We start from the raw sequence: 27,946 nt of genomic DNA, 5'->3' as shown, positions 1-27,946 counted from the left end.
GTTACTCGACTCTGCCAGCACGGGGTGCTTGGGGAAATTCAGACCTCAGGGCCCCAGGGCAGAAAGGTCGTCACCTTGTAGGGTGAGTCAGCAGACCAAGGGTGCAGAGGGGAGGACAGTAGGAGGGGCAGGAAGGGATGCTGCCTGGACTGTGGGTATCCAGGTGCAAGGGGAAAATAGGACAGGGGACTGTAAGGGAGAGACCAGAGGACTAAGTAGAGGCTCATAGGGCCACCACTCTGGTCTCTGTGGCCCCTCATGTTGGAGTAGGACCACAGTCCAGCTGCTCTGGGCCCAAAAGTCCAGACTTTGTCCCTCGAGGGAATGGTCTGTGGGTCCCGGGAGGCTGTGTGTCCTGGGAGGGGGGCTGTGTGTCCGGGGGGGGGCTTGTGTGTCCTGTGTCCCAGGATGGGGGCTGTGTGTCCCAGGAGGGAGGGCTGTGTCCTGGGAGGGGGGCTGTGTGTCCAGGGGGGCTTGTGTGTCTGTGTCCCAAGAGGGCGGTCTGTGTGTCCTGGGAGGTGGACTGTGTGTCCTGTGGGGTCTGTGTGTCCGGGGAGGGAGGGCTGTGTGTCCTGGGGGGGGGGGCCCTGTGTCCTGTGGGGGTTTGTATGGGGGGGGTCTACACTTCTACATACTTCCACTTCCTCACTTCCAACCATTTTTCTGTTTTTGTGTACATTTTACTTAAAAAACCCTACGATGCCTTGTTACTATTTTAAATACTCATCTCTTCAATCAATTAAAAATAAGAAAAAGTCTCTCTCATTTCCATGATTCCTGGGGGGGCTCTAGTTATATATGGGGCGATGGGCCCTGCCCGCCCGCGAGGGGCGGGGGTGGGGCGCGGTTGCCTCTGAATTGCACCCCGTCCGGTGTCCGGTGGCTTGCCCTCCAGTCTCTTCGGATCCGGTTGGTGCTTCTCCGCCCCAGACCCGCCCCGCCCCCTGCCGTCTTTCCCCTCCCCTCTACTCCAAGCCCGCCTCCCTCCGCACAGGCCCCGCCCCCGCGCACGTGACGTTCTCGGCGCTCCCGGCCGGGTCCAGGTGGATGCGCTCGGCGCTCCGCGGCTCCCTGGCTGCGCGCGCACGCACGTCGCCTCTCGCTTCCGGCGCGGTGGCCTCGGCCGGACAGACTGGACCTCAGTGTCCGGCCTCCCCGAGGGCATGCGGCGCTGAGGAGCAGCGGACTCTTCGCGTCGGCACCATGAACCTCCTGCCGTGTAACCCCCATGGCAACGGGCTGCTCTATGCCGGTTTCAACCAGGACCACGGTGAGGGAGCCCCTGCGCGCGCCCGGGCCTCCCTCCGGCCTCTTCCGGAGCCCCCCGCCCGGGCCTGCCCTCCCCCGGACGCCCCCCGACCCGGCCCCTCCCCGGACGCCCCCCGACCTGACCCCTCCCAGGACGCCCCCCGACCTGACCCGGCCTCTCCCCGGAAGCCCCCCCACCAGGCCCGGCCCCTCCTCCGGGCGCCCCCCGGCCCGGTCCCGACCCGGAAGCCCCCCGGCCCGGCCCCTCCCCGAAGCCTTCGGACCCGGCCCAGTCCCTCCATAGACGCCCCCCGACCCGGCCCCTGCCTTGACGCTGCCCGACCCGGCCCTGTTTCCCCCGCCCCGGACGCCCCACGACCCGACCCGGCTCCTCCCCCGAAGCCTACGGACCCGGCGCACTCCCTCCATAGACGCCCCCCGACCTGGCTCTTGCCTTGACACTGCCCGACCCGGCCCTGTTCCCCACCCCCTGGACGCCCCTCAACTCGACTCCGCTCCTCCCCCGACGCTCGCTACCCGACTCGGCCCGGCCCCTCCCCCGAAGCCTCCGGACCGGACCAGGCCCCTGCCTTGACACTGCCCGACCCGGCCCGTTTCCCCCCGCCCCGGACGCCCCCCGACCCGAACCGGCCCCTCCCTACCCGGTCCCTTCCCCCCAAGGCGGCCCCTGACCGTGCCGCCCCCAGTTTCGTCCTGGCCTCGCGCCCGGGCCCTCCCGGCGCCGCTCCCGCTCGGGCGGGGGGTGTGGGCCGAGGTCGGGGCGTGTCCCTCGCCTCGGACTTTCTGGAGCTCCCGGGCGGGCGACGGCCGCACCCACTCGGTCCGCCGCCTCCGCGGGCTCTCGCCGGGTGCGTGACGTGGGGCTCCTCACGGCCTAGCTCGGGGGCCGCTGCTTCTCCCGAGCGCGCCGAGGGCCTCCGGCTGCGAAGCTGCGGCCGCGGCGGAAACCCAGAGTCTGTCTCCAGCCGCGCACGCAGACGCGGCGGGAGGGGGGCCAGCGGGGTGCGGGTCCTCGCTGGTGAGGAGGGGTCCCTGAACTCCCCTCGCGTTTTTCCCTCTTGTGTCCGGACCTCGAAGGACTTGGCTGGGGGAAGCGCGTTTTGTTTTCACGTCTCGGAATCCAGCCGAGGCCCCTGGATGCGGGAGCGGAGGGGGCGGGAGGCCCGGGGCGTAGGGCGGCCTCTCCCCGGCAGGGTTACCGGCTTCCCGCGGGGGAAGGGGTGGCCGCTGCGGCTCAGGGACAGACCTGCAGAGCTTTCACATGGCCGCTTTGGAAGTTTCGTTTTTGGAGAGAATCCCGGTGGTGCTGTAGGGCCCGCCTTGTGGAAACGGTTTTAAACGGACGGACGGGGGGTGCGTGGCTGTGTTTGGCCTGTGCTGACTTTGTGCTGTGCTCGGAGGGATCGAGGGGATCGGTCCAGCCTGCCCACAGGTGCTGATTGTGGTGTCACAGGAGAGCTGGGGAGAGCAAGGTGGCGGGTGGAAAGAGGCGAGCTGGTTAGGCTTAGGAGGTTCACGTCGTTGGAGGAGGGCAAGTTTCCTTCCAGTCTTTGAGGTCATGGAAGGGCTCTCGGAGGAGGTGGCAGGCCTGGGGAAGATTTGGGACAGGTGTGGGTGCTGAGCCACAGAAGGTGATTTGGGTTGGGCGGGACTGCAGGGATTGTGGGAGAACATGTTATGAGTGAGGTATGAGTCTGAGGCCAGATGTTGGACATTGGGCAATTATGTAGCTGAACACTTTTGGGTTTGATTACTAGAGAAGGGCCAGTAAGGTGTTTTTGTTTTTAATTAATTAATTTGTTTGTTTATTTATTTGTTTATTTATTTGACAGAGATCACAAGCAGGCAGAGAGAGGGGGAAGCAGGCTCCCCGCTGAGCAGAGAGCCGGATGTGGGGCTCCATCCCAGGACTCTGAGATCATGACCCCAGCCGATGGCAGAGGCTTAACCCACTGAGCCAGCCAGGCACCTGCCAGTAGGTTTTTTAATGGGTTTGATAATAATTGAGAGCTCTTTAAGGAATTAACAGTGATAGAACAACTCCTTAAGAAATATGTTTTCAGGAGCGCCTGGGTGGCTCAGTGGGTTAAAGCCTCTGCCTTCGGCTCAGGTCATGATCCCAGAGTCCTGGGATCGAGCCCCACATCGGGCTCTCTGCTCGGCAGGGAGCCTGCTTCCTCCTCTCTCTCTCTCTCCCTGCCTCTCTGCCTACTTGTGATCTCTGTCTGTCAAATAAATAAATAAAAAATCTTAAAAAAAAAAAAATGTTTTCAGCATATTTCAGCCTTTGGCTCAGCTCATGGTCCTGGGGTCGAACCCCATGTCGGGCTCCATGCTTGGTGGGGAGTCTGCTTCTGTCCCCCACTCTCTGTGAATAAATAAACAAAATCTTTAAAAAACTAATATGTTTTCAGTGGAAAGAGATGGCTAGCTGGTAGTAAGGGAGGGAAGAGGTAACCATAAAAACTCGTGATACTTTCTGTGTCTAGAAAAGCAAATAGCTTAGTGTCTTGAAGTCATTTAATGCAAGAGAATCATTCTTATGATACTTGCCTTGATGCTGAGTGAGGAATCTTTGAATTAAGCTTTGGTATAGTATTCTAGGCTCAAAATGATGCTGATTATTTAAGAAACCAGTGAAGATTGTATATGTTTATAAGGGTTTTATCAAAGATTTTTCTTTAAAGATTTTATTTATTTATTCGACAGATCATAAGTAGGCAGAGAGGCAGACAGAGAGAGAGGAGGAAGCAGGCTCCCCACTGAGTAGAGAGCCGGATGCGGGACTCGATCCCAGGACCCTGGGATCATGACCTGAGTGGAAGGCAGAGGCTTAACCCACTGAGCCACCCAGGTGCCTTCAGATTGTTTTTGAAATAGAGCTGTGTGAGGCACCTCTGTAGCTCAGTCAGTTGGGCATGCGACTCTTGGTTTCGGCTTGAGCGGTGGTCTCATGGTCGTCTCGTGGTCGTGAGATCCAGCAGAGCCTGCTTGGGATCCTCTCCCTCTTTCAAGAAATAAATAAAATACAGCTGTGGTTCTTAAAAGACCACATTTCAATTGTCTGAAAAATATCTTTCTGTAGGCCCAGCTCGTTTCATTTTAACAAATTGTAAGTAAAGTTAGTTGGGGGTGGGCACCTGGGTGTCTCAGTGGGTTAACCTCTGCCTTTGGCTTAGATCATGGTCTCGGGGTCTTGGGATTGAGCTGCACATCAGGCTCTCTGCTCAGCAGGGAGCCTGCTCCCCACCCCCCGCACCCTCCCCCCCTGCCTCTCTGCCTATTTGTGATCTCTCTCTGTCAAATATTAAAAAAAAAAGTAAAGTTAGTGGTTTCGTCTTTTTTTGTTTGTTTTTGTTTCTTTTAAGGTTTTATTTTTCCATTTGAGACACAGAGAGCACAAGCTCTCGGGGGGTGGGGTGCAGAGGGAGAAGCAGACTCCCCAGTGAGCAGGGAGCCCGACACGGGGCTGGATTCCAGGACCCCAGGATCATGACCCCAGTCAAAGGTAGACATTTAACTGACTGAGCCACCAAGTTAGTTTTTGAAGGAAAAAAATATGCCTTTATACTTAAGCTTCTGGTTACCCTTAGGTTAATTCCCTATAAATTTATGCTAGATAGTTGAATTTATTACATTTTGGTTTTATAGTTACACTGATTTATTTTTTATTTTATTTTTTTTTAAAGATTTTATTTATTTACTTGACAGACAGAGATCACAAGTAGGCAGAGAGAGAGCAGCTGTGTAACTCAATGGGGAGAGGCTCCTCGTTGAGTGAAGAGCCCGATGCAGGGCTCGATCCCAGAACCCTGAGATCATGACCTGAGCCGAAGGCAGAGGCTTAACCCACTGAGCCACCCAGGTGCCCTTCTTCTTCTTTTTAAAAAGATTTTATTTAGTTATTTGACAGGGAGATCACAAGTAGGCAGAGAGGCAGGCAGAGAAAGAGGGAAGCAGGCTCCCTGCTGAGCAGAGAGCCCGATGCGGGGCTTGATCCCAGGACCCTGAGATCATTACCTGAGCTGAAGGCAGAGGCTTAACCCACTGAGCCCCCCAGGTGCCCCAGTTTTGTTTTTTTTTTTTAAGATTTTATTTATTTGACAGACAGAGATCACAATTAGGCAGAGAGGCAGGCAGAGGGAGAGGGGGAAGCAGGCTCCCCACCGAGCAGAGAGCCCGATGTGGGGCTCGATCCCAGGACCCTGAGAGCATGACCTGAGCTGAAGGCAGAGGCTTAACCCACTGAGCCACCCAGGTGCCCCTAGTCATAATTTTAAGTGTTCAAACTTTTATCTTCTAAAAATAATTGGCATGATGGTTTTTGAGACTCTTGAGTGTTGAGGTGTACATTTCTATAATTTTTCTTTCTATTCCCCTGGGAAACTCACATTTTTGTGTATATATCCTTTATACACTTGCTTATTCTGCCTGGACCAAGACCTGAGGCCATAGACTGCTGTCCTTGGCTCACTTCACTGTAGCTGTGGGACAGGGGCAGGGGTGGGGGGGGGTGGGAGGTGGTGGTAGTATTTGCATATGGGCCGTATGTGAGTAATCTGTACACACACACCTCAGAGATACTGCAGGTTTGGTTCCAGATCACTGCGCTAGAGAGACTGTCAAAATAAACCGAGTCAAATGAATATTTTTATTTCTCAGTGCATGTAAAAATTAGGTTTATGCTATACTGCAGTCTGTTAAGTGTGCAGTGTCCTTGTGAAAATGTATGTACTTTAATTTTTTTAAAAGAGATTTTATTTATTTCCAAGAGAGAGCACCAGCAGAGTGAGTGGCAGGCAGAGGGAGAGGGAGCGGCAGGCTCCCCACTGAGTGGGGAGCCTGACACGGGACTTGATCCCAGGACCCTGAGATCTTGATGTGAGCCGACAGCAGAGGCCCAACCGACTGAGCCATCCAGGTGCCCGCGTACATATCTTAATTAAAAAATACTTCATTGCTAAAAAACGTTAGCTACCATCTGAGTTTTCAGTGAGTTGTAATCACTAATCACAGGTTACCATAACAAACATACTCATGGAAAAGTCTGCACTCTTGCTAGAATTATCAGAATGTGCCACGGAGACATGAGTGAGGAATTGCCGTGAGGAGTGGTGCGGGTAGAGGTGCTGGAGGCAGGGCTGCCGCAGACCTTCGACTGGACGACGCACAGGGTCGTGAAGCAGCACGGGACGTGGTGTGCCTATGTGTAGGAGAGCACCGCGCAGCGAGGCCAGTGCCTTGTTGCCCCCCACCGGCTGACCCCCACCGGCTGACCCAGGGGCTTGTGGGTTCCCCAGCTGTTGGACAAAGTTGTGTGAACGTAGCAAGGATGATGCCTAGACTTCTTTTTTTTATTAATTATTTTTATTAACATATCATATCACTTGTCGCAGGGGTGCAGGTCTGTGACTCGTCAGGCTTACACACTTCATGGCACTCGCCATAGCACATGCCCCCCCCAGTGTCCATCACCCAACCACCCTCCCCCCCACCCCAGCAACCCTTGGTTTGTTTTGTGAGATGAAGAGTCTCTTATGGTTTGTCTCCCTCCCGATCCCATCTTGTTTCATTTTTTCCCTCCCTTCCCCCCCATGACCCCCCGCCCTGCCTCTCAAATCCCTCGTATCAGGGAGATGGTATGATAATTGTCTTTCTGCGACTGAATTACTTCGCTCAGCACAGTGCCCTCTAGTTCATCCGCGTCGCTGCAGACGGATGCCTAGACTTCTTGAGAGAGGGGCTGCCAACCTGGGGTGTTCGTAATGCCTTTCCTTCTTTTCAGTGAAGGCTGCTGTGCTTCCAGAAAAGTGTAGCCCCGAAGAGTGTTCAGCTTGATGAGTTTTCCAGCCTGAGCACACCTGGCCGTCCTGTGCTCCTTCCAGTCACTGCCCTGTCCAGCCTGACTTCCGGTGGTGTAGTTCGTTTTGCCTGTCTCTGTACTTCACTTTCGTTCCTGGCTTTTTTATCCAGCATCACGTTTGTGAGACATTTTCCGTATTGCCGAGTATTGTAGATCGTCCTCCGTGACGCGTCGCAGTTTTTTGTGTGACTGTGTCTCAATTCAGTCTGCCGTTGGGGGGCATTTGGGTGGGTTCCCAGTTTGTGGCTGTTAGGCTGTGGTAGGGCTGCTGTGAACATTCTGACACACACCTTTGCAAACCAGTGTTGTTGTTTCTGTGAGGCGCGTGTGCCCAGGAGTACAGTGCCCAGGAGTCGTGCTAGAGCCCGCAGACAGTGCGCCAGGGTGGGGGCACCAGTTTGGCGGCCACCAGCAGTGTCAGAGTCCCCATGCCTTCAGACGGGCTTCATACTTGGCATTTCCTGCCATTTTGGCTGTTCCGGTGGATGTTAATTGGACTGTTAACAACCTGGTGTGTGACCGTGACTGGGGCTTCAAGGTTAGGCTTGTTTACAGGTGGGAGGAGGTCATGGGAGACCTCAGGCCACTTTCTGGAAGGCCATGATGCAGCAGCCCTTTCCTCCCCTGCCCTGGTCTGCTGTGTCCACAGTTGCTGGGATGGGTCACTCGCAGCTGTCTTGGACTTTCTTGTTCCGTCATTGCCGCTCCAGGTCTGGGTGTCTGACACACAGCACTCGAGACATGTGTTGGGAGTGGGGACGCCAGTGACGAGCGTTAGCGAGAGGCAGGTATTGAGGGAAATGTGCGGTGGCAGAACGGCTTGTGGAAGGTAGCTGGTGAAGCCCTCTCGGGGAATTAAGTGTTCAGGCAGAGCTGGTCTTCAGCAAGGCCAGAGAAGGGCCCTGCAGGGGGAAGCTGGAGTGACAGCAAGGGCTCTTTTTCACGTTAGGTGACTGAGTACGTGCCAGGTTGTGCACGTCATTGAGTAGCAGCCCTGAGGAGGGGAGCTGGGGCCTGGGCAGGCCACACCCGGGTGCTCGGAGCATCTGCAAGAGCTCTTAGGAAAGGCTGTTTTCTCCAGACCCCTTGTTTTTGCTGTTTCGGGCCCCGGCGCCCTCAGCTGAGGTCCCACTGCAGCGATTAATGTCTCTTTCTCTCTCTCACACTTTAGGATGCTTTGCATGTGGGATGGAAAACGGATTCCGAGTCTATAACACTGATCCGCTAAAAGAAAAAGAGAAACAAGGTAAGAGTAGTTGACATTTCATAGTTCCTCCCTTTTTCCAGACTTCAGAGAATCTGCATTTTATCCCGCAGCTGGTGGAGACAGGTCTGGTTTCAAGAAGTAAATACGTTCAGGGGTGCCTGGGTGGCTCAGTGGGTTAAAGCCTCTGCCTTCCGCTCAGGTCATGATCCCAGAGTCCTGGGATCGAGCCCCACATCGGGCTCTCTGCTCAGCAGGGAGCCTGCTTCCCCCTCTCTCTCTGCCTGCCTCTCTGCCTGCTTGTGATCTCTCTCTGTCAAATAAATAAATAAAATCTTTAAAAAAAAAAAAAAAGTAAATAGGTTCATGGCCCTGTGCCTGCCTAGACGGGGTGCAGGGGTGATCCACCTGTGGAACCACCTGTGGATGTGTACCTAATTTTCCAGGGGATGTGGACTTTGAAGCGTCCTACGTCTTGGCCATGTTCTCAGTTCTCGCTGGCTCCCACGGGAGAGCTCGGGGTAGTTGGTGCGACCCGTTCTCTCCCTGCTGAATGTGAAGCTGTAGAGGACTCAAGTGATGGGTGTCCGTCAGTATGTGGGACTCTTGACTCTTGATAAATGACCACTTAGAAAATACTGTCTGTAGCAGTAAGTCGTAGTTGCTTCTGTTTACGTATCTCCGTGTTTTAAGTTACGTTTTCGGGGAATACAAGTTTTCAGAAGCTTCTCAAGTGGAATCAGGACTTCTCCTGGTAATACTAAAATGATGGTGATCCTTTTGCCATTTGACCGGAAAAATTGGTAAATGTTACAGGTAGAATTTTTTCAATTTATTTTTACTCCAAGGTATTTTTCTGACACTTTTGGTGTTTCCTGCTCTCTCTGCTTGCTGGGAGAATAAAGCACTGCTGACAGACAAACCAGTCTCAGATGAGTCGTAGAAAACGGGAACGCCCTTTGCCTTGCTGCAGTTGTGCTTTTGGTCTTTATTCAGTGCACAAGTTCTGTTTTCTCATGCTGGGACTATTTCTTGTCTGTACGTCTCAGTACTCCACCCAGCAGCCCCCTTGCATTGCAACAACTAGTGACCCAGCGTCAGGGGCTTTCATTAGTCTTTTTGACCGCGGAACCCCTTTGTCAGAGGCAGTGTTTGTGCCGCAGCCCTGGGGTTGAGAGCAGTAACTGGTGCTTTACGTGTAGGGGTTGACTTTGCAAATCGAGGTGTGTGACGTGGGTTTATTAGAGGCACACAGAGTAGCTGGTAGTTAAGGGCTCAGGTTCTCGGCCACATTGTTTGGGAGGGATCTGACTCTGCCCCCTTGCCAGGCTGCTCTGTGACCTTGGGCAAGTGCCTCCCCTTCTCTTGGCCTCACTTTCTTCGTGTAAAAGAAAGGTGGTAACTCTCTACCTCCTAAGATTATCGTGAAGATCAGTGAATTAGAATGGAGAAAACACCTAGATTAGAGCTGGGCCCCAGCGCTGAGTGCTGCGTTAGCTTGTGCCTTCCTAACCTGTCAGCCCAGCAGCCGTGTGCGCTCAGTGGGCCAGTGGGGGCTGTGGGCTGTGATAGGAGTCTGACTTTTATAGCAAGCTGACTTTTATTTATTTTTTTGGTTGCTTCGTGAATTAAGACAACTTTTCTTTATATGGATAGTGACAAAATACTTTGAAACAGTTTGACTTGCAAATACTTTTTATTTAAATTGACCCAGAAATTTAGGAGTTACTTTGAAGTTGAATCATTAGCAGTATATTGACAGCTATTTCCTAATTAATGAAATGTTTATAACAAATTGAGGATTTCTTCTAAAAATATGTTAGGGCACCTGGGTGGCTCAGTCAGTTGAGTGTCTGCCTTCAGCTCAGGTCATGATCCTGGGGTCCTGGGATTGAGTCCTGCATTGGGTTCCCTGCTCGGCGGGGCGTCTGCTTCCCCTCCCCCAGTCCGACTCCCTCCTTGCTTGTGCGTGCACTTTCTCTCTCTCTCTCATAAATAAATAAACTAAAAAAATACGTGTTAGAGAAGAAGCATTTAAAAGTCTAAGTTCCAGAAGGGTTTGTCGTTCTCGCGCTGAGGGCAAGTACTGTTTCCTCTTGCTGCTCAGCTGAACGCTGTCTGGGGAAGTCTGTCCCTAAGCTTAGCTTGGAGTGAGTTTGAAAAGGGTCATGGCAGGGCAGCGGTGTGCTTCTTGACGGTGTATTTTAAGCAGTCCGCCCCTGCGCACTTGTAGGTTGGTCTGCTGTTATATTTCTGACAACTTAAAATGTGCCAGAAAACAGACTGGATCTGGTTCCTGTTTTATCTTGTGGTTTGCTTTCCTAAAGGAGGAGGAAGGAAGTGTGCCTGCACTTCTTCCGTGGTCACCCCCAGATCCGGGCTGTCGGCCCTGTTATGTCCCGTGTGGCTGTGGCACTGAGTAGGTGGGACTGGACGTGAGCTGCCTCTCGCAGGTGCACCCACCACCGGCAGGGACTGGGAGCTGTTGGAGGCAGCTTTCTCCCAACTCCCTCCCAGGCTGAGGGTCCTGCATCTTAGTTACACCTCAGGTGGGTTTGCAGCTCTCCTTTGCTCCAGGAAAGCCGTGGGGCCCCAGGGAAGACTGTTTGGAATGGCGGCCTGTCTGGAGTTCACGGTGATGCTGTGGGGTCCCAGTGTAGGACTCGGATTCACATCTGTGCATATGCTAGGAAGAAGGTTCAGGAACGATACATTTGGATAAAGGAGGATACCCAGTGATGATAGAAACCCAAGAGATACTCATAAGAAGTTAATTTCACTTTTTTAAAAAATTTCACTTTTCATTTAAAAATACAGCTTTCCGTGGTGAAGAGGAGATTGGAACTCATATAGCTCATGCTCAGTGAGCTGGCACAGCCGCAAGGTGGGCAGAGGGGTTCAGAGGCATTTTCCTGTCTTCGTGTCACCCATGTTTCCCTCCACATGACCAGTGCTCACACCTGGGACGCTGGCAGCCAAATGTGGGGAAGTAGAGGGGACACAGAGACCGAGAAGGAGCAGCACATGACTGAGGTGGGACGCTGGCGAAAACAGCCTGTTCCCGAGCCCACGGGGCGGTGGCTGGGAGCCTCCAGTGTCCGGTGCTGCACTGGGGCTAGGGATACAGTCCTGCGTAAGACGGGCTTCTGGAAATAAGAGGTAACTGTCATGCACAATGCCTGACATTACCCAGTCCAGCAACCTGCCTGACATGACGGTGTGTTGGGGGCCTTAGTCCTCATTCTGTCTAATGGGCCGCATGCTCCTGTGCTCACCCCAGCATGTCCGGGATGAAGGGACTGGAGAGAAGCGGGAAGCGTGTGAGGTGGAGGGAGTGAGTGGATTGTCGTGGGGGTGGGGGTGTTACATGGTAGCTTGTAGCTTTGGCTTGGCTGTGGAGAAGCAGACAGTTCTGTGGCCATTTCAGGACCTCAGTGGTACAGTTGAAGTTGGTAGAATCTTTTTGTCGGTAATTTGGCAAAATGTGTTTATTTTATACAGACAAGTACTGTTTGATTCATTAATTATACCTAAAGGGTTTTATCTGAAAGAAAACACTGGAAGAAAGACACCCAGATGTTTACATAAACAACATTGCTCTTGACCCTGAACAACCAGGAATTGGGAGCGATCACACTAACCCACTCCTCCCACCCTGCGGCTGAAAATCCACGTGTGGCTTTTTCTTTTTCTTTTCTTTTTTTTTTTTTTAAGATTTTATTCATTTATTTGAGAGAGAGAGCACAAGCAGGGGTAGGGCAGAGAGAGAAGGAGAGGGAGAAGCAGGCTTCCTGTGGAGCAGGGAGCCCGACCTGGGGCTCCATTGCAGGACCCCAGGATCATGACCCGAGCCAAAGGCAGATGCTTCACCCACTGAGCCACCCGGGCGCCCCCGTGTATGACTTTCGACTCCGCAACAACTTGACTGCTAATAGCGTGCGGTTGCCTGGAAGCTTTATGGATAAGAGTTAACACATATTTTGTATGTGATGTGTATCATATACTGTCTTCATACGATAAAGTAAGCTCAAGAAAATAAAATACTGTTGCGAAAATCTTTAAGAGAAAATACATTTACAGTATCAGACTGTATTTATTAAAAAGAGTCTGCATAAAAGTGGCCCCGTGCGGTTCAGTCCTGTGTCGCTCCCAGATCAAGGGGATACTCAGTCCTTTCTGGTGTTTCTCTGAGGCCTTGAATTTTGTGTTGCTCACAGAGCCAGCTGATGAACTTTGGAACCATCTTGAAGAGCCGTGACTGACCTTCTGTTAACTTCTAACTTTCAGAGGTTTTGCTTCCTCACTTGCCCTTTGCTGTGCCCTTCCTGGGCGAGGAGCTCCGGTCGCTGCTGACCAGGGTGCAGAGCTAGGGAGAACAGGGTGCGCACTGGTCCTGCTCTGTGCCAGAAACCATTCAGAGTGGGGTTTGCTTCTCTGAGCCCCAAACTTCTCACCGGGTTCCCATTGCCTTCCCCAGTGAGCATCGTTTGTCTTCCTTTTTTCATGGAGGACATCCGGAAGTCTGCTGAGGTTTTCCTCTTAAGTTAATTCACCAGCACCTTTGAGCATTTCAAGCCAGGGGAAGAGGTGTTTAAGGATTTTTAAAAAAATTTATTTGATAGACAGCGAGAGAGGGAACACAAGCAGGGGGAGTGGGAAAGGGAGAAGCAGGCTTCCCGCCGAACAAAGAGCCTTACGTGGGGCTGATCCCAGGACCCTGAGATCATGACCTGAGGTGAAGGCAGACGCTTAACGAGTGAGCCACCACAGTTAGCATGCTTTCTTAGAGCTTAGAGATTTTGGCTACCCCTTAAAATATGACTTTAGGTATTTCATACGTTTGGTACGTTGGCTTTGTAGGGTGCTGGGTGTTCAGCATTTATACCCGAAAACACAGCTTGTGAGGATGGGCTGCTGAGGGAAGTCCAGAGCGCTCGCCTAGCCAGCCGGCAGTCTCATTCTGTTGGCGGGCACATACAGATTGCGGACTAAAGTCAGATGCTGGGTGTTACGTTTCCCCTTTTTTCTATATTTAATTGGCAAAATATACATACTAATTTTTTTCAATTTCATTTCAGAATTTCTGGAAGGCGGAGTTGGCCACGTGGAGATGTTATTTCGCTGTAATTATTTAGCTTTAGTCGGTGGTGGGAAAAAGCCGAAGTACCCCCCTAACAAAGGTAAAGTGACAGTGGGCTTAACGGTCCTGCCGCCCATGCTGTGACATGTGGGACTTTCTAGAGCATCTTGCTGTCTGCGGCTCTGTTTGCTCTTCCCTGGTGGCCCTGTGGGGTATGAAGGACCCGTCACCAACAAGAGGCACTCAGAGAGAAAGTCTTGTCTCTGGTGTTCACAGGAGAAAAGTGTGCAGCGAGGCTCACCTGTTCCCATCGACATAAAGCATGTGCTTTTCAATTAATGTTGGCTAAACGGGGGCCATGCCGTGCCTCTGGACCCCGTTTTGTTCTGGGTGCCCAGCTGTGGGTTGCTATCATAAACGTTATGTGTTCGTTTTAAAGCGAGGGTTAGGAAGGGTATTTTTCCGACCGAGAGCCATGGACTCACAGAAACATCAGTTTCGCCGTCACGTAGAACAGAAACAACGTCAGCTCTAGGGTTAGAAAGTATTGTTCTTGGTGTGTGTGTAAGTCTCTGGGTGTTCAGAGAGATTGTGGTGTAAAAGGTCTGGCCTTTAAAGTAAGGGAGAAACAGAAACTTTACTAACCACGGCCTGTACTTCATACTGTAAAGCCAGGCATCCGCTGGGGGGAAAGAAAGCAGGGTGTGACACCAGGAGAGGGGCAGGTGGATGGCGGAGGTGGGTGAGGACAGACCTAGGGGGTCTTGCATACCGGCTGAGGGTGTGGTCAGGAGAACAGTCCTGTTCTGGTTTAGGAATGTTCTAGTTTGGAGGCAGTGTGTGAGACTGGAAATGGCAGAGTGGGAGCCCTTATTCACAGGGAGGGATAGGGAGAGAGAAGTAAGTGGGACTGTCCGAGTCACGTGCTGGTGAGCCCACAGCCTGGAGGGCTGTGAGGTTGGAACCCGCTGATGATCAGTTCCTGAGTGGGGATGGAGGGAGGGGGTGGATAGCTCTCTTTCTAGATTGGGCAGGAAGGGAAGGTTCCAGGAGGTGCCTTTGGGTGTAAGGATGAGGCTGGAGGTCTGGGGGGGGGAGTCAGGTGAGCATGGAAAGGTGTAGAGTCCTGGATGACCCTTGGTAGGCCCTGGGGCCCTGGCTTGCAGCCCTGAGAGGAGCCTGGAGGACAGCGTGAGTGGGCTTGGGGAGTGGAACTGCCTGTGGTGGTGTGCATGGACCCCTCCAGCTTGTCACGACCAGGGCTAAAGGGCAGAAAGCCTGGGTTGCTGTCTGGCACGTTGCCAGCAGAGCCTGTGGCTTGGGAGTTCAGAAAGAGGCCGTCCAGAAGTGACATAGAGGCCACCGTGCTCAGAGTGCAGGGATGGGGATGCGGGAGGCTCCGTTGGTTAGACATCTGGTGCTTGATCTCAGAGTTGTGGGTTTGAGCCCCACGCTGGGCTCTATGCTGAATGTGGAGCCTACTTAGAATTCCTTGCCCCGGTTGCTTGGGGGCAGGCACCAGTCCTGCCACTGGGGTCTGTCTTTGCCATGACGCGTGTTAGTGATCACTGAGGAGGAAAGAGAGTTGGGAGCCCGGCCCTTCCGGTGGCACCGTGGTTTTTCAGTAACATCAAAATCACTACCTGAATCTACTCTATTTTAATAGTTACAAATTAAGACACGGTGTTGAGATGTGAAGAAGTCGTGTCTTTGGTTTGTGGAGGACGGTAGAATGAGACCAGAGGAGACTGGTCGTCCCCGCGCGACAGGCAGGTTCTGGCCGAGCCCACAGAGCTGTTGAGGCAGAACTCTAAGGCCTCCTCTTACTTAGGAGCTTAGAGGACGGAAGGAGGAGAATTCCAGAATTACCGAATCTACCTTTTGCTCTCAGGAACTGTATTAAAAGGCAGACATGCCAAATCCTGGGTGTGTATGGAGAATTTCCAGCACACCAGGATGGCGGCTTGCAGCCCATGGAGACCACGGGGAGCTGAAGGTCACCTGGGTCTGTGGCTTTTTCTCACTGCCCGTGGCATTGTGTCTGGTCACTTCCTTTTGTGAGTGAGAATTTGAGCCGCTGGTTCTGGAGCTCTGTCATGCTATTTACAGAAATTTCTGAAAATCGAGTTTACTCGGATTTGTGACACCGTTGACGTGGCTCCTCTGTGGGATTCTCTCTGGACAGGGCCGGTTTACGTCTGTTCTGAACGGCAGACGTTGTGGTGTTGGGTTGCAGAAGCTTACTTTCGAGCTTCTCTGCAGGGTCGAGTGTACCCGCGTCCTCTGTGGGCAGGTTATTGTCTCAGTGAGGGGACCGTGGACTGAGGTCCCGCCCCACATACTGACCTGCTGGCGCTCCCGGGCACTTCGAGGGGAGCCCGCTTTGGGAATGAAGAGATTTATCAAAGATGGCATTTTAAAGGGGTGACAACAGAAGTCTGCTCTGTTTTTGGATGGTTATAAATTTTAATCTCTTCAATAGTAAATAATTCCATAAAAGTTTGTTAGTTCTCATAGGTGTTGTTATCTCTTGATATGAAATGGAGGTCACTGAGTCCATTCTGGCAAAACTTACCCCAGAACCCCACCTCCAGGACTCGTGGTGGTCATGGTGTCAGGACCTTTGGGGGAGACACTGATCACCTTCTACCCTGGGGCCCCTAGCCCACGGCCTGCTGAGGAAGCTTACGTTCCCTGACCTCACGGCCCCCTAGACAGCTTTGTAAGAGAAAGGTGCAGAAGATAGAGCAGTCCCCACACCTGTCCCCCAGCTCAGTGTGGCCGTCCTCGTCCTCAGGCTGTCTGTAAATTTTCTCAGCCCTTGGGGTGTGGTGACCGCTGCTTCGTAATGCCGGTGGCGCGTGCAGCTTGTGGGGCGGACGAGCAGGAATGGTCAGGCTGGGGCTGAGAGAAGTCCCCAGCCCTGGGCTTTCACCCATTAACACGGAAGCTTCTCTTTTCTGCCTGATCCAGGTGTGTCTCTAGAACTCCAGGAGGAGCTGTGGTCAGGCCTGCTTTTGGCTCAGGCAGGTGGAACCGAGAAAAGAGGGGTGGGGAGAAGTTCGCCCGAAATCTAGGCGAGGTTGGCAGAAAGGAGGAGTGCGTGTGGGGCTGTGGGGAGACTGGGCCGGGGTGCTGGAAGGGAAGAGCCGGGCGGGGGGAGTGGGGGAGCGCTCCGCTCTCAGAGACAGCCTGGCGAGTGGTGGGCCGCCCACGTCCCTCGGGTCTGAGACTGGGCAGTGGGAGAGCAGCACCTCCCGCTGGTCAGAGACCCGTGAGGTCAGGACGCTTCTGCAAGGCCCCGCTGCCTGTGTACTGGTGTGCCCATAAGTTCTCTCTGAAATTGCAGTGATGATCTGGGATGACCTGAAAAAGAAGACTGTTATTGAAATAGAATTTTCTACAGAAGTCAAAGCAGTGAAGCTACGGCGAGATCGGTAGGTTTGCTGTCTTAGTTTTCAAAGTGGAATAGTTGCTTTCTCTGAAGACGGCTGAAATATTTTCATATTGAAGGAAGAAATGTGTTTGGGAAAATCACGTCTTCAAATGTGGTGATTGTAGTTTACGACCCAAAGGTCATGGCATTCTTTGTGTTGCTGCAAAGAAGGTGTGCGTTTTACGGGCTTCCCCGGCTCGCTTAGAAGCGGCTTGTCGGTGCCTGGACGCAGCCCCTGGTGGTCCTCAGTCCCTCAGAGGATGGTCCCTGTCCAGCAGGTTCCCACTGAGGACACGGGGCTTGAGCCTTCCTGCTCCCAGTCCAGCTTTGCCACGCGCTGCCTCAATAAATGTTACCAGTGGGAAGATAAGGAAGATCCAGAGCCTCCTTGTGAAGGAGACTGTGGCATTGCTGTCACCCGTTGGAAGTGACAGGCTCCTCCTAGCCGTCGCCGTTATGGCGTTTAGGAGGACATAGACGTTTTTACTGTTAAGTTCAGCAAGATAGAGTCTCATTAATTTGGATTTTAATTTGGTGTTATTTACATCTTATACTCCGATGTGGGAGGGGCAGAGATGTTGAACAAGGTGAATGGGAGTAGGGGACTATCATATTTGTATTCTTAGGTTTGTGACTTCCAGTGATGTTGCTGGTTCCCCCTAATAACGCAAATCCTGGAGCCAAATCCAAGGACCTTCCAGTTTCTAGCATTTCTAAATTATCCGGATTTATCTAAAAGCATATAAAAAAATACTTTCTGCTCTACGTACTCTACTTGGTTCTTCTCTAGATGAAATATTTGATGAAAATGTCCCTAACCCTCAGGAAGGTCCATTAGTCCGCCTGTACCAAGGTGCTCAGGGGAGGGGCATTTGTCCGTCAGTGCCGGCCACTCCCCCGGGGGCTCGTAAGTGACCAACCTCCAGAGACCTTGCCTGCTCAGGGCTCTGATTCAAGAATGATCCTTCTGTCTGTGCTCTTTGGACCATTTCTAAGTTTCAAATGATAAGAACAAAAATCACAAAATGTTTGAGTTTCGCTTTTGGGAATAGGAATTCTGATTTTTTTTTTCTTTCCAGAATTGTGGTTGTTTTGGACTCAATGATTAAGGTGTTTACATTCACACACAACCCCCATCAGTTGCATGTCTTTGAAACCTGCTATAACCCTAAAGGTAAGAAATGCAGAGGAGTAATGATGGAAGTTGGCTCTTTGATGTCCTGTCCAGTGGGGACCTGTGCCGGGTGCCCTCTCCTGCGGCAGGTCTCTCTGTCTGAGCGGCACTGCCACGGTGGGATGAGTCCTGAGACTCGATGGGGGCACTTGGATGGGGACAGGCTTCTCTTTCTTCCTCTTGTGCCTTTTTCCCTTGGTGCCCGCCGCCGCCTTCCGGGTGAGCTCTCCAGGCCATGTTGTCACACCAGCACCTGGCCTGCCAGGCTGAGACCTGCTCTCCCACCATTGTCAGGGCAGAGTGAGGGGAGCCCCCCCCCCACCATTGTCAGGGCAGAGTGAGGGGAGCCCCCCCCACCATTGTCAGGGCAGAGTGAGGGGAGCCCCCCCCACCATTGTTGGGGGAGAGTGAGGGGAGCCCCCCCCCACCATTGTCAGCCAGTTGTTGTCAGGGGGTCAGGAGCTCCTTGGGCGACCTTGGACTGTGTGTTTTCTCTGAGTTCTGAGGGGTCTCCGTCCCTTTTTCTTCCGGAGCAAGGATTGCATGTGACTCTGTTCCTCATTGTTGCACCTTAATTTCTTTTTAAAATTTTTAGTGTTTTTCTTCTGGCTTTATTGAGCTAGAATATCCATACGACTCACTCGTGTTGACTGTGTTGTTGGATACCGTTTGGTCACTTTGAGCAGCTGTGTAACTGCCGCCGCAGCGGAGAGGAGTCCGGGCGGCCCCCTTCCCTACCTGGCCTTCAGGTTCTGCCTTCTCGGTTGTGTTCGTGTCTTTCTTTTCGCTGCCTAGACCTCAAGTTCTTCCAGGCGTGGCGTGTGTGTTCTTCCTCTCGTCTTTACCGCCTCGTGACATTGCGCAGTGTGGGTCTGCCGGGTCATTCATCCCCTCCAGCGTTCGGACCGTGGCGAACAGAAGTCGGTGCGGACGTTCGCAGACACGTCTTTGCCTCGAGGAATTGTTTTCTTTCTCTCGGGCGAATACTGGAGATGGTGTCGTGATGCTGCGTCCACGTTAATAAAATACAGCTGTTGTCTAGAGAGGCGGGGTCCTCCTGCACCCCCACCAGGAGATCCGGTGATCTGAACTTAACAGTGGTCCAGGAGAGCCGGCGGCAGCAGCCCGTGCCCCAGCACTCGGTACTGTCCCTCTTTTGAACGTGGGGGCGTTGCCGCGACCGCGACCGGGACCGCGACCCCGAGGGAATAGTATGTCTCTGGGGCTTCGTTTGCGTTTCTCTGAGGACCGGCAGTGTTAAGCCCTTTGTCATGCGCTTTTCGCCATTCAGACATCTCTTATGAGGTGTCTTCACATCTTTTCTTGCTTTAACATTGTTTATCTTCTCACTGAGTTGTAAGAATTCTTGGTATATTCTAGATAAGGTTCTTTGTCACTTTTGCAGATATTTTCAGTTTGTGTTTTTTTTGCAAAATAAAGATTTTCTTTTATGTGTTCTTCTAGAAGCTTTAGATCTTAAGTTAGGTCTTTAATCTATTTTTTTGCATATGGCGTGAGACAAAGGCCCAGATTTGTATTTTTCTTTATGAATATCCAGTTTCTAGTACCATTTGTTAAGAAGACTATTTTTTTCTGCCTTGAATTATCTTGGTGCCTTTTTTTTTTTTTTTTAAATCAAGTAAGTGTAAGATTTTTCTGGATTCTGTTCTATTCCAGTGATATGTCCTTATGTCAATATTATAATTGGTGTCTAGAGCTTTGAAATAATTCTTAAAATCTTAAAACTCAGTAGTATAAGTTCTCCGATATTGTTCTTATCTTACAAAAAAAATTTTGGCTATTCTAGGACCTTGCCTTTCCTTATAACGTCTAGTGTCGGTCGGCTCGTTCAGAAAGCCTGCAGACAGCTTGACTATGACCACAGTGACCTGCGGGCAGAGTCGATTCTAGCCGTGACCACAGTAGGTCAGATCCGATCAGCTCTCCGTCCATCAGAAATTTGGTTTTCTTCTACATTGTGTTACAGTGTCTTATACAGCACTGTTTAATTTATTCCTAAGTATTTTGGGATTTTATGCGATTGTTAATGGAGTTTTTATACTTCACAATTTTGTATTCTCAGTGGCTAGTACCACGGAAGATGGATATTTGACAAAGTTTATTTAAGAACAAGTTCAGCAGATGGTCCGGTTATGAGGCAGTCTCACAGGGTTCGCTTTGTTTGGCCCTCTAATACCTAAGGAAAAGATTTTGTGATTCTGATATAAATGAAAACCCCTGGGGGTGCCTGGGTGGCTCAGTTAAGCATCCGACTCTTGGTTTCAGCTCAGGTAATGATCTCAGGGTCATGGGCTCGAGCCCCACCTCGAGCTCTGGGCTCAGCAGGGAGTCTGCTTGAGAATCTCACTTTTCCCTCTACCCTGCCCCTCTGCCTGCCCACCCTGTGCACGCTCTCTCTCTCTCTCTCACTAAGATAAATAAAATATTTTTTTTAAAAAATGAAAACATGTAAGTAAGTCTTATGTATTTTTTTTTTCCTCGTGAGCTAGAAGACAGAATGGGTTTTGTTGGGGTAAGGCAGAAGCTCGTAGACAGTCGTGAATGCTTGATGGGCTCTCTCCATCTCCGATCAGGCCTCTGCGTCCTGTGCCCCAACAGTAACAACTCCCTCCTGGCCTTCCCGGGCACGCATACGGGCCATGTGCAGCTCGTGGACCTGGCTAGTACGGAGAAGCCACCGGTGGACATTCCAGCCCACGAGGGCGTCCTGAGCTGCGTTGCTCTCAACCTGCAGGGAACGAGAATCGCAACTGCATCTGAGAAAGTAAGTGCGCGTCCCTCCCCTTCAAGCTGCGCACCTGCCCCAGCAGCCCCGTCCTCCCAACGACCTAGAGTGTGGCCCTGTGGGAAGCCGGCCCTTCCCTGTGGCTTCTGACTCCTTACGGGTTCTTGGCCACCCTCTTGGAATCAAGTCGTAGTTGACATAGACCATTGGAAAGTCATTTTACTTGATGGAGCCTCATATTTTGGAAGCAGAATCACTTCCTTTTTCTAACTGGCCACGGGAATTACCATGAAGGTGTCATTTCTCTAGACCGAGAACAGTAGCCCTCCAGGAACATGCCTGCCCCGGCTGTGGAAGAGGGTCTGCTGGGGCAGGGGAGGCAGGGGTTAGTGGAGGGCTGGCACCCAGGGCTCTGGGCTCCTGTCCAGGGCCGTGGGACTGAAGAGCCACCAGCTTATTCTTGGGTACAGTGGAGGGAGAAGTGGAGTTTTAGATGAGGAGGGTGAGTTGGGAAGGGGTTGTATGGGCTGATGGGTTTGTGAGTATAATACTCATTTCAAAAAACTAAAAGGTTGTGAATGATAATAAAACACTTCACTGTTTTTCAAAGGGGACCCTTATAAGAATATTTGATACTTCATCAGGGCATTTAATCCAGGAGCTACGGAGAGGATCTCAAGCAGCCAATATTTATTGGTAAGAAAGTACCCCCCCCCCGCCCCGTCTGCCTTGAGAGGCCGTGGCTTTGGGTTGACGGCATTGAAATGCCGCTTGTTGGACTGAGGGAAAATCAGGGCCCCTGCCTGCTCTTAGGGAATTGGTGTCAGCTTGTTTTATTAGGAAGAGCTTTAAATCGTTATGGGAATATGGACGGAAGTTAAAGAGAATGTAATTAACTGTCATGGACCCTGCCTCCGTGTTCGTCAGTACTCGCCAGCTTTATTTCTTCGCCACTGCTCCTCCAGCTGATTTTTTCCGTGGTATTCTAAGACACACACCGGAGACCTTGTTAGCTCCTCTGTAATCACTCGGGGTCTGCGGCCCTGCCGTGGGGGACCCCTTGCTGGGGTGGGCTTTCATGCTTTGCGTCTGTGGCCTTGGCGAGTGCTGGGCGGCATTTGGGTCTGTACGACAAACACGGCGTGAACTTGCACTTAGTGCCTGTGCCCGTGGAGCCCTGTGGGGGCTCTCCTCTGTGTCTGTTCGCAGGGCCTCTCCAGCCAGGGTGGGGGCCTGCCCAGCCCCAGTGGTGCCCCCTCCGGAGGGCAGCTCGCACCTCCAGGGGCCAGGGCTATCACCCGAGTGGTATGGAGGGGTGGCCACAGGAAGCCCGCTCCCCAGTGTGGACCCTCTGGTTCCGTGGAGAGCGCTGCGGGCTGCTGAATGGAGGGAGGGTTGTGCTTACGGTTGCTGTGTGGAATTTAGGAAGACCAGGTCTCGAGGCGCCAGCTCCTGTGGCAGCGTGGCACTGCAGTTGGGGGGCTTCTCTGCGTCCACATGAGACCAGAGCGGCCTCTGATTCCTCTGCAGCATTAACTTCAACCCGGACGCGTCCCTCATCTGCGTGTCCAGTGACCACGGCACAGTGCACATCTTTGCTGCCGAAGATCCAAAAAGGAATAAACAGTCCAGGTAGGTTTCCCACAGTTAAGAGGACAAACTCCTCCCTCAGGCACATTGGGTGGGAAGTGCAGTCGCTCATTTGCGTGACAGGGCGCGGCGGACCCTTGCGGACCCTTGCACGGCACAGGTGTGACGTCCACAGGCCGCGACACGTGGTACAGCGTAGTGCCATGAATAGATTTTTCTCTTCCTTGGGATTTTTTCTCTAGCTTTCTTGTAAGAATACGGGATGTGTGGTACACAGAACGTACAGAAGGTGTGAACCGACCATTTTTTATTGGTCAACAGTAGGCCCTGAGTTAAGTTTTTGGGGAGTCAGTAGTTAGACACAGGGATTCAGCCGCAGGGGTTGGTGTCCCTCAGCTGCGCATTGTTTGGGGTCCGCAGTATCTGATGTGGAAATGGGCGTCATTTTTACCTCCTTTCCAGCCTCATCTTTACCTCCTTTCCCAGAGTCCGATTAGGGTTCAGTCACCTTCCCTGGGATTTAGGTCTCGCCCCTAAACCCTGGTGCCTGTCCTCACGTTTGCCATGCTTAGCAAATTAATTTAGTCACAGTAGAAACCTGTGCCCCTTCTGGTACTGGTGCTTCCTGGGATAACCATAAAGTCATTTGTAAGCACTTTGCTTTTTTTTCATGTGAGAAGTAAAATTAAAAGAAAAAATAGAATTTAAAGTATCTGGGCTCAGGCCATATGAGAGAGCCATTTTTTTCACCTTTCTTACGGAGACATAACTGCCTTTTCTCTCCCCCCTTGCCCTCCTAGTCTGGCCTCAGCCAGTTTCCTTCCAAAGTACTTCAGTTCCAAGTGGAGTTTTTCCAAGTTTCAGGTTCCCTCAGGCTCTCCGTGCATCTGTGCCTTTGGAACAGAGCCAAATGCTGTCATCGGTAAGTGGTCCTTGTGCTGGCCGCCCCGTGCTCACTCTCCTGGGGGCGCAGTCATGTGGGGTGACAGCAGCCCCCTTCCCGCCCTCTGGGGTTTCCTAGGAAGTTGTGTGGGGGGGGCAGGTCATGTGGTGTTTGAACTGATGACCAGATCCCTCCATACCTGAGTCGAAGGCAGGCACCACCCCAGAGCAGCCGGGGTTCCTGGCCACACGTGTGCTCAGTCAGGAGTGGGGGGGTCCCTTGTTCCCCACATTCACTCTGCGTTGCTGCCCAGAGCAAGGCCATTTAGAGTTGAGCTCAGGGAGGTCTGCTTGTTAACGTTGAGGGCAGAAGCCGCTGAGTAAAACGGTCTCCTTCTGTCTCAGCGATTTGTGCAGACGGCAGCTACTACAAATTCCTCTTCAACCCCAAGGGGGAGTGCATCCGGGACGTCTACGCGCAGTTTCTAGAAATGACCGATGACAAGCTGTGACTCCGCTGGGAGTGCAACCAGCACGGCCGGCCGCTCCGGAGCACCGAGTGTGCCCTTCAGACCCTGGGGCTGGTGCCGGGGCCCTTGGGCCTCATGGGTCAGCGGCCAGAGGACTGCCCCGGGCCCTTGGTCCTGAAGCCATTCTGTGGTTGTCTCTTTTCCTGAGCAGGGCTTCCCATTTCCAGTATTAAAGAACGAATCATCATCAAGGCAGTGTAGACACTCAGTGGCTCTGAGCTGCCCGGGCCCGACTGCTGGCCTGCGACCCGTAGTTGAGCTGTGATGCTAGCTTCCGTGCTTCCGCCGCGCCCTCCCGCCTCTGCCCCCCGTGCGCTTGGGGGCTCCGTGCACACGTAGGGACTGGGTTGACAAAAGGATGGACAAATGGAAATTTGTTTTGGCAACAGGTTCCATCATTTTTACTGAGTCTGTAATGGGAAAATGAACAAACGTGTCCCTGTGAGTTCTTACGTTACCACCAGATTTTAAAATAGAACAATAATACCAGCAGCTTGCCTTAGAAAAGGAGAAAGGAATTCCTTCTCTCCTCTCAAGATGAAGCGAGGAGAGCCAGCCACGTTCGCACAGGGTGGGCGTCTCCCCGCAAGCCGGCGTCCTGGTCTTGTCCGTGCCTGTCGTGAGCCTGTGGTGCGCCCGTCCCCGTCTGTCTGTTGGAGCCGTCGGCATTGAGGCCCAGGCTGGGCGCCTGCAGCGAGCAAACTGCTTTGTGGGCCCCGCGGGCCACCCGAGTTTCCCCGTTGTGTGCAGGGAGCAGAGGAACAACGTAGACCGTCAGGATCAGTCCCCGAGGAAAGCGTCACTTAATTTAGAGGATGTGGAGGGAAAGGCTGGGCATTGCGGCAGCGCAGGCCTGACGTCTGGGCAGGAGCGGGAGGCCCAGCCGGGCACGGCCCCGCCGTCGGTCCGAGTCGTTTCTGCTGGCGCTCCGAGGAGAGGCACGGTAAAGTTTTCTAACACGTGGTGACTAAACAGGTTATGGGCTCTATATTGTTAGTACCCCCAGAGGTATGTGTGTCATTTTCTCAAATCCCCTCTAAGGAAACCCAGTTGTGCGGTTTTGATTTCAGGTTCGCAAACATTGCAAGTCTGCGGCGGCAGCGCCGCGTCCTGCCGGTTCTCTTACTGTCGCGTAATCCGCTAACTGTGGGTTTCACTGTACAGCATGCGTGTACTTCTGTGTGTATTTAATCATGAAGTTTAATTTTGCACTTATTTGTAATGTTTCTTTTAAAATAAAAGTGACTAATTTTGTTGTACTCTGTGTCCGTCAGGGGAAAAGAATTGTATGTTATAGAACCAAACCCTAGTTTTCAAATCTGCCGACCTCTTCCGGCGTCGGTGTTCCCGCCTGTGAGCGGGGGGCGGTGAAGAGCGTCACGTTCAGTGGCACCGTGTACGGTCTGGGGGGCAAGCTGTGCCCGCTGTCGCAGTGGCACATGGGACTCCCTCTGGGGCGGCACCCAGTCCGTGTTGGGATGACCCCTCGGACACGTCAGCCCCAACCGTGCGTAGAGGCTCGGAGGGTCCTTCACATTCATACCGTTACTAGGTCACGTTTCCCCCAGTAGAGTCCCTCTGGCGTGTCCAGCTGTGCAGGAAACCAGGAAGCACGTTGTGTGAGAAACCACAGCCGTGACCCTGTGCGTGGAGACGGCTGCGGTGCTGGCGGCGGGGGGTGGGGGTGGGGGGGGACATCAGAGAGGCGCCATCTGGAACACCCAGAATGTTCTAGCACGCCCTAGGAGAGTCCAGTGTGAGAGCATGGTCCTGGCTCCACCACGTCGGGCATGACCTTGCATCCTTCACAAAATTAGGACATCCCGGGCCACCTGCAAGGAGCCCCGGTGTATGCCCTGCGAGTTTTCCCTCGGGATGGTGAAGGCCCCACTTGTCCTCCGGGACAGGCCCCACGGAGAGAGTCCAGGGCCTGGAAGGCTGAGGCGGTCAGACACCATGCACCCACCCAGGCCCGTGCTTGTGACCTTGAGTCACCCGTCTAGGGAGGTGTGGGGAGGAGCAGTGTCCCCAGCACAGGGGCGCTGCCCGGTGAACCTTCTGAAGGCTCACATAGAGCAGAGCCAAAAGTGTTCTCCAAACTGATAACCGTCGATTCGAAGCTCTGTGTAGAGAGAGGGGTTGCTGGGAGCCGGGGCCGCCGCCTTCCGTCTCGTGTGGCTGAGTCCTGCTGGCCCCGAGCATGGGCATCAGGGGGACACAGACAAGTTCTCCCTCCACGGTCCCCCACTTGGGGGCTGGGCTGGGCAGCAGGTGTCCGTGTCAACGTTCAGTCACTGCCTGGGTGGCGCTGCTCGCTAGGCTGTCCTTTCCATCCTCTCGCAGACGGGGGTCTTCCTCCGGCCCTTCGTACCTTTCCTTCCTTCCACGCCGCGGAGGCAGGCGCAGTCGCCGGAGCACCCTGCAGCCTCGTCACCCTCCAGGATGGGCTGTCCCGCTAGTCAGGGTGTGTCCTCAGAAGCCCTCGGCCCCGCTCGGGCTGCCGGTGACAGCGGAGTACCAGGAGTCCGCCGCCTGCTCTGCCGCTGGACGCCACCGGCCCTCTGGCCCTCTCGGGACCACACGTCTTTACCAAACTTGTAGATGCCAGAGACGGCTTCGTGAGATGGGCCCCTGACCTCCCTTCGTTCTTTCTGTAACAGACATCGGCGTGACGACACCACTTTGGGAACTTGGACCAAAATTTCGATCCTCGAAATGGATCAGAGGATGCTTACAGCCGAAGTTCACAAAGCTGTAAAGTAGGAGAGAACAGATGGGAGAGTCCCGTTGGAGTGAAACTGCCCCGAGCTGCCACTCCTGGAAAGCCTCTGCCTCTGGGATGCGGCAGCTCATTTGCAGCAGCCGCGCCTCAGCTAGAAAGCTCGCGGACGGGTCGGGCCACACTTCAGTTGCCCAGAGGTGCTAATTTGTGTTTTTTTTGGTATTACAGACCTTTAGGAAACAGTAATCCTTGTGCACATGTTTGCACACTTGTCAAATACATGTGCCGCCCTCCCTGCCGTGATTCTGTCGGTGTCCCTGCCCAGCACCGGCCGCCTCAGCCTCACCAGGACTGGGCTCCGAGCACAGCTGCTGTCATCGTTGGTGGAGAGGACAGGTCTCCGTTCTGGGCGGGTGGAACGTTCGGAACGCCTCCGTGGCCACGTGCGTGTCGCCTGTAGACGGCTGACTCAGGCCTTCGTGTTTCTCTGTTGGTGTGTTTTGTCTGTTGTTCCGAGGGACGTTTCCCGTAACTGCTCCCACCCGCCCTCTCTTCTGCTTGGTGTTTATTTCAGTTTGATGCTGCGTCTGTGTCTTGAATATTCGTCGTCTCTGGTGTCCGCTCGTGGGCAGGAAGAGCAGCACTTCTCGCTGGGCACTGTTCACGGGCTCTGCACTCCTGCAAGAGGGGCTGGTCTGTGTGGCCCTCACGCACTGCTCACACCTTGGGCGGCCCTGATCCTGGCGTGCCTCTAAGCGTCCTCGTCTCACAAGGTCAGCATCTGGGCACTCTTTTTTTTTTTTTAATAATAAAGATTATTTATTTATTTATTTGACAGAGATCACAAGTAGGCAGAGAGGCAGGCGGAGAGAGGGGGGGAAGCAGGTTCCCTGCTGAGCAGAGAGGCCGACACAGGGCTCGATCCCAGGACCCCGAGATCATGACCTGAGCCGAAGGCAAAGGCTTAACCCACTGAGCCACCCAGTCACACCCCTCTTTTTTTTTTTTTTTTTTTTTTCTTTTTACCCCCCCCACCATTGTCAGGGCAGAGTGAGGGGAGCCCCCCCCACCATTGTCAGGGCAGAGTGAGGGGAGCCCCCCCCACCATTGTTGGGGGAGAGTGAGGGGAGCCCCCCCCACCATTGTCAGCCAGTTGTTGTCAGGGGGTCAGGAGCTCCTTGGGCGACCTTGGACTGTGTGTTTTCTCTGAGTTCTGAGGGGTCTCCGTCCCTTTTTCTTCCGGAGCAAGGATTGCATGTGACTCTGTTCCTCATTGTTGCACCTTAATTTCTTTTTAAAATTTTTAGTGTTTTTCTTCTGGCTTTATTGAGCTAGAATATCCATACGACTCACTCGTGTTGACTGTGTTGTTGGATACCGTTTGGTCACTTTGAGCAGCTGTGTAACTGCCGCCGCAGCGGAGAGGAGTCCGGGCGGCCCCCTTCCCTAC

At 53.1% G+C, this 27,946-nt stretch overlaps 1 protein-coding gene across 1 annotated transcript; it reads left to right on the top strand.

Moving 5' to 3' along the window:
- The first annotated feature begins 1,117 nt into the window (after positions 1–1,117).
- On the top strand, positions 1,118–25,033 carry LOC111160396 (WD repeat domain phosphoinositide-interacting protein 3). The gene is made up of 10 exons (XM_022523487.1): positions 1,118–1,270; positions 8,304–8,378; positions 13,415–13,516; positions 16,766–16,853; positions 17,932–18,026; positions 20,621–20,811; positions 21,383–21,468; positions 22,303–22,404; positions 23,163–23,284; positions 23,650–25,033. The coding sequence occupies exons 1-10, from the start codon at positions 1,204–1,206 to the stop codon at positions 23,754–23,756; spliced, it is 1,035 nt and encodes a 344-aa protein (XP_022379195.1). The 5' UTR covers positions 1,118–1,203; the 3' UTR covers positions 23,757–25,033.
- Positions 25,034–27,946: the final 2,913 nt, after the last annotated feature.

This window comes from Enhydra lutris, unplaced genomic scaffold (genome assembly GCF_002288905.1).
Source record: "Enhydra lutris kenyoni isolate GAN:26980312 unplaced genomic scaffold, ASM228890v2 scaffoldscaffold75, whole genome shotgun sequence".
NCBI classification, from domain to species: domain Eukaryota; kingdom Metazoa; phylum Chordata; class Mammalia; order Carnivora; family Mustelidae; genus Enhydra; species Enhydra lutris.
Note: the sequence above shows the minus strand (reverse complement) of the source record. Positions and strands in the feature narration are given on the sequence as shown.

Coding starts and splice junctions, on each gene's coding strand:
- LOC111160396 (XM_022523487.1), top strand. CDS start 1,204: ATGAACCTCCTGCCGTGTAACCCCCATGGCAACGGGCTGCTCTATGCC. Junction 16,854..17,931: donor GTGAAGCTACGGCGAGATCG/GTAGGTTTGCTG, acceptor TTTTCTTTCCAG/AATTGTGGTTGTTTTGGACT. Junction 20,812..21,382: donor TCGCAACTGCATCTGAGAAA/GTAAGTGCGCGT, acceptor TGTTTTTCAAAG/GGGACCCTTATAAGAATATT.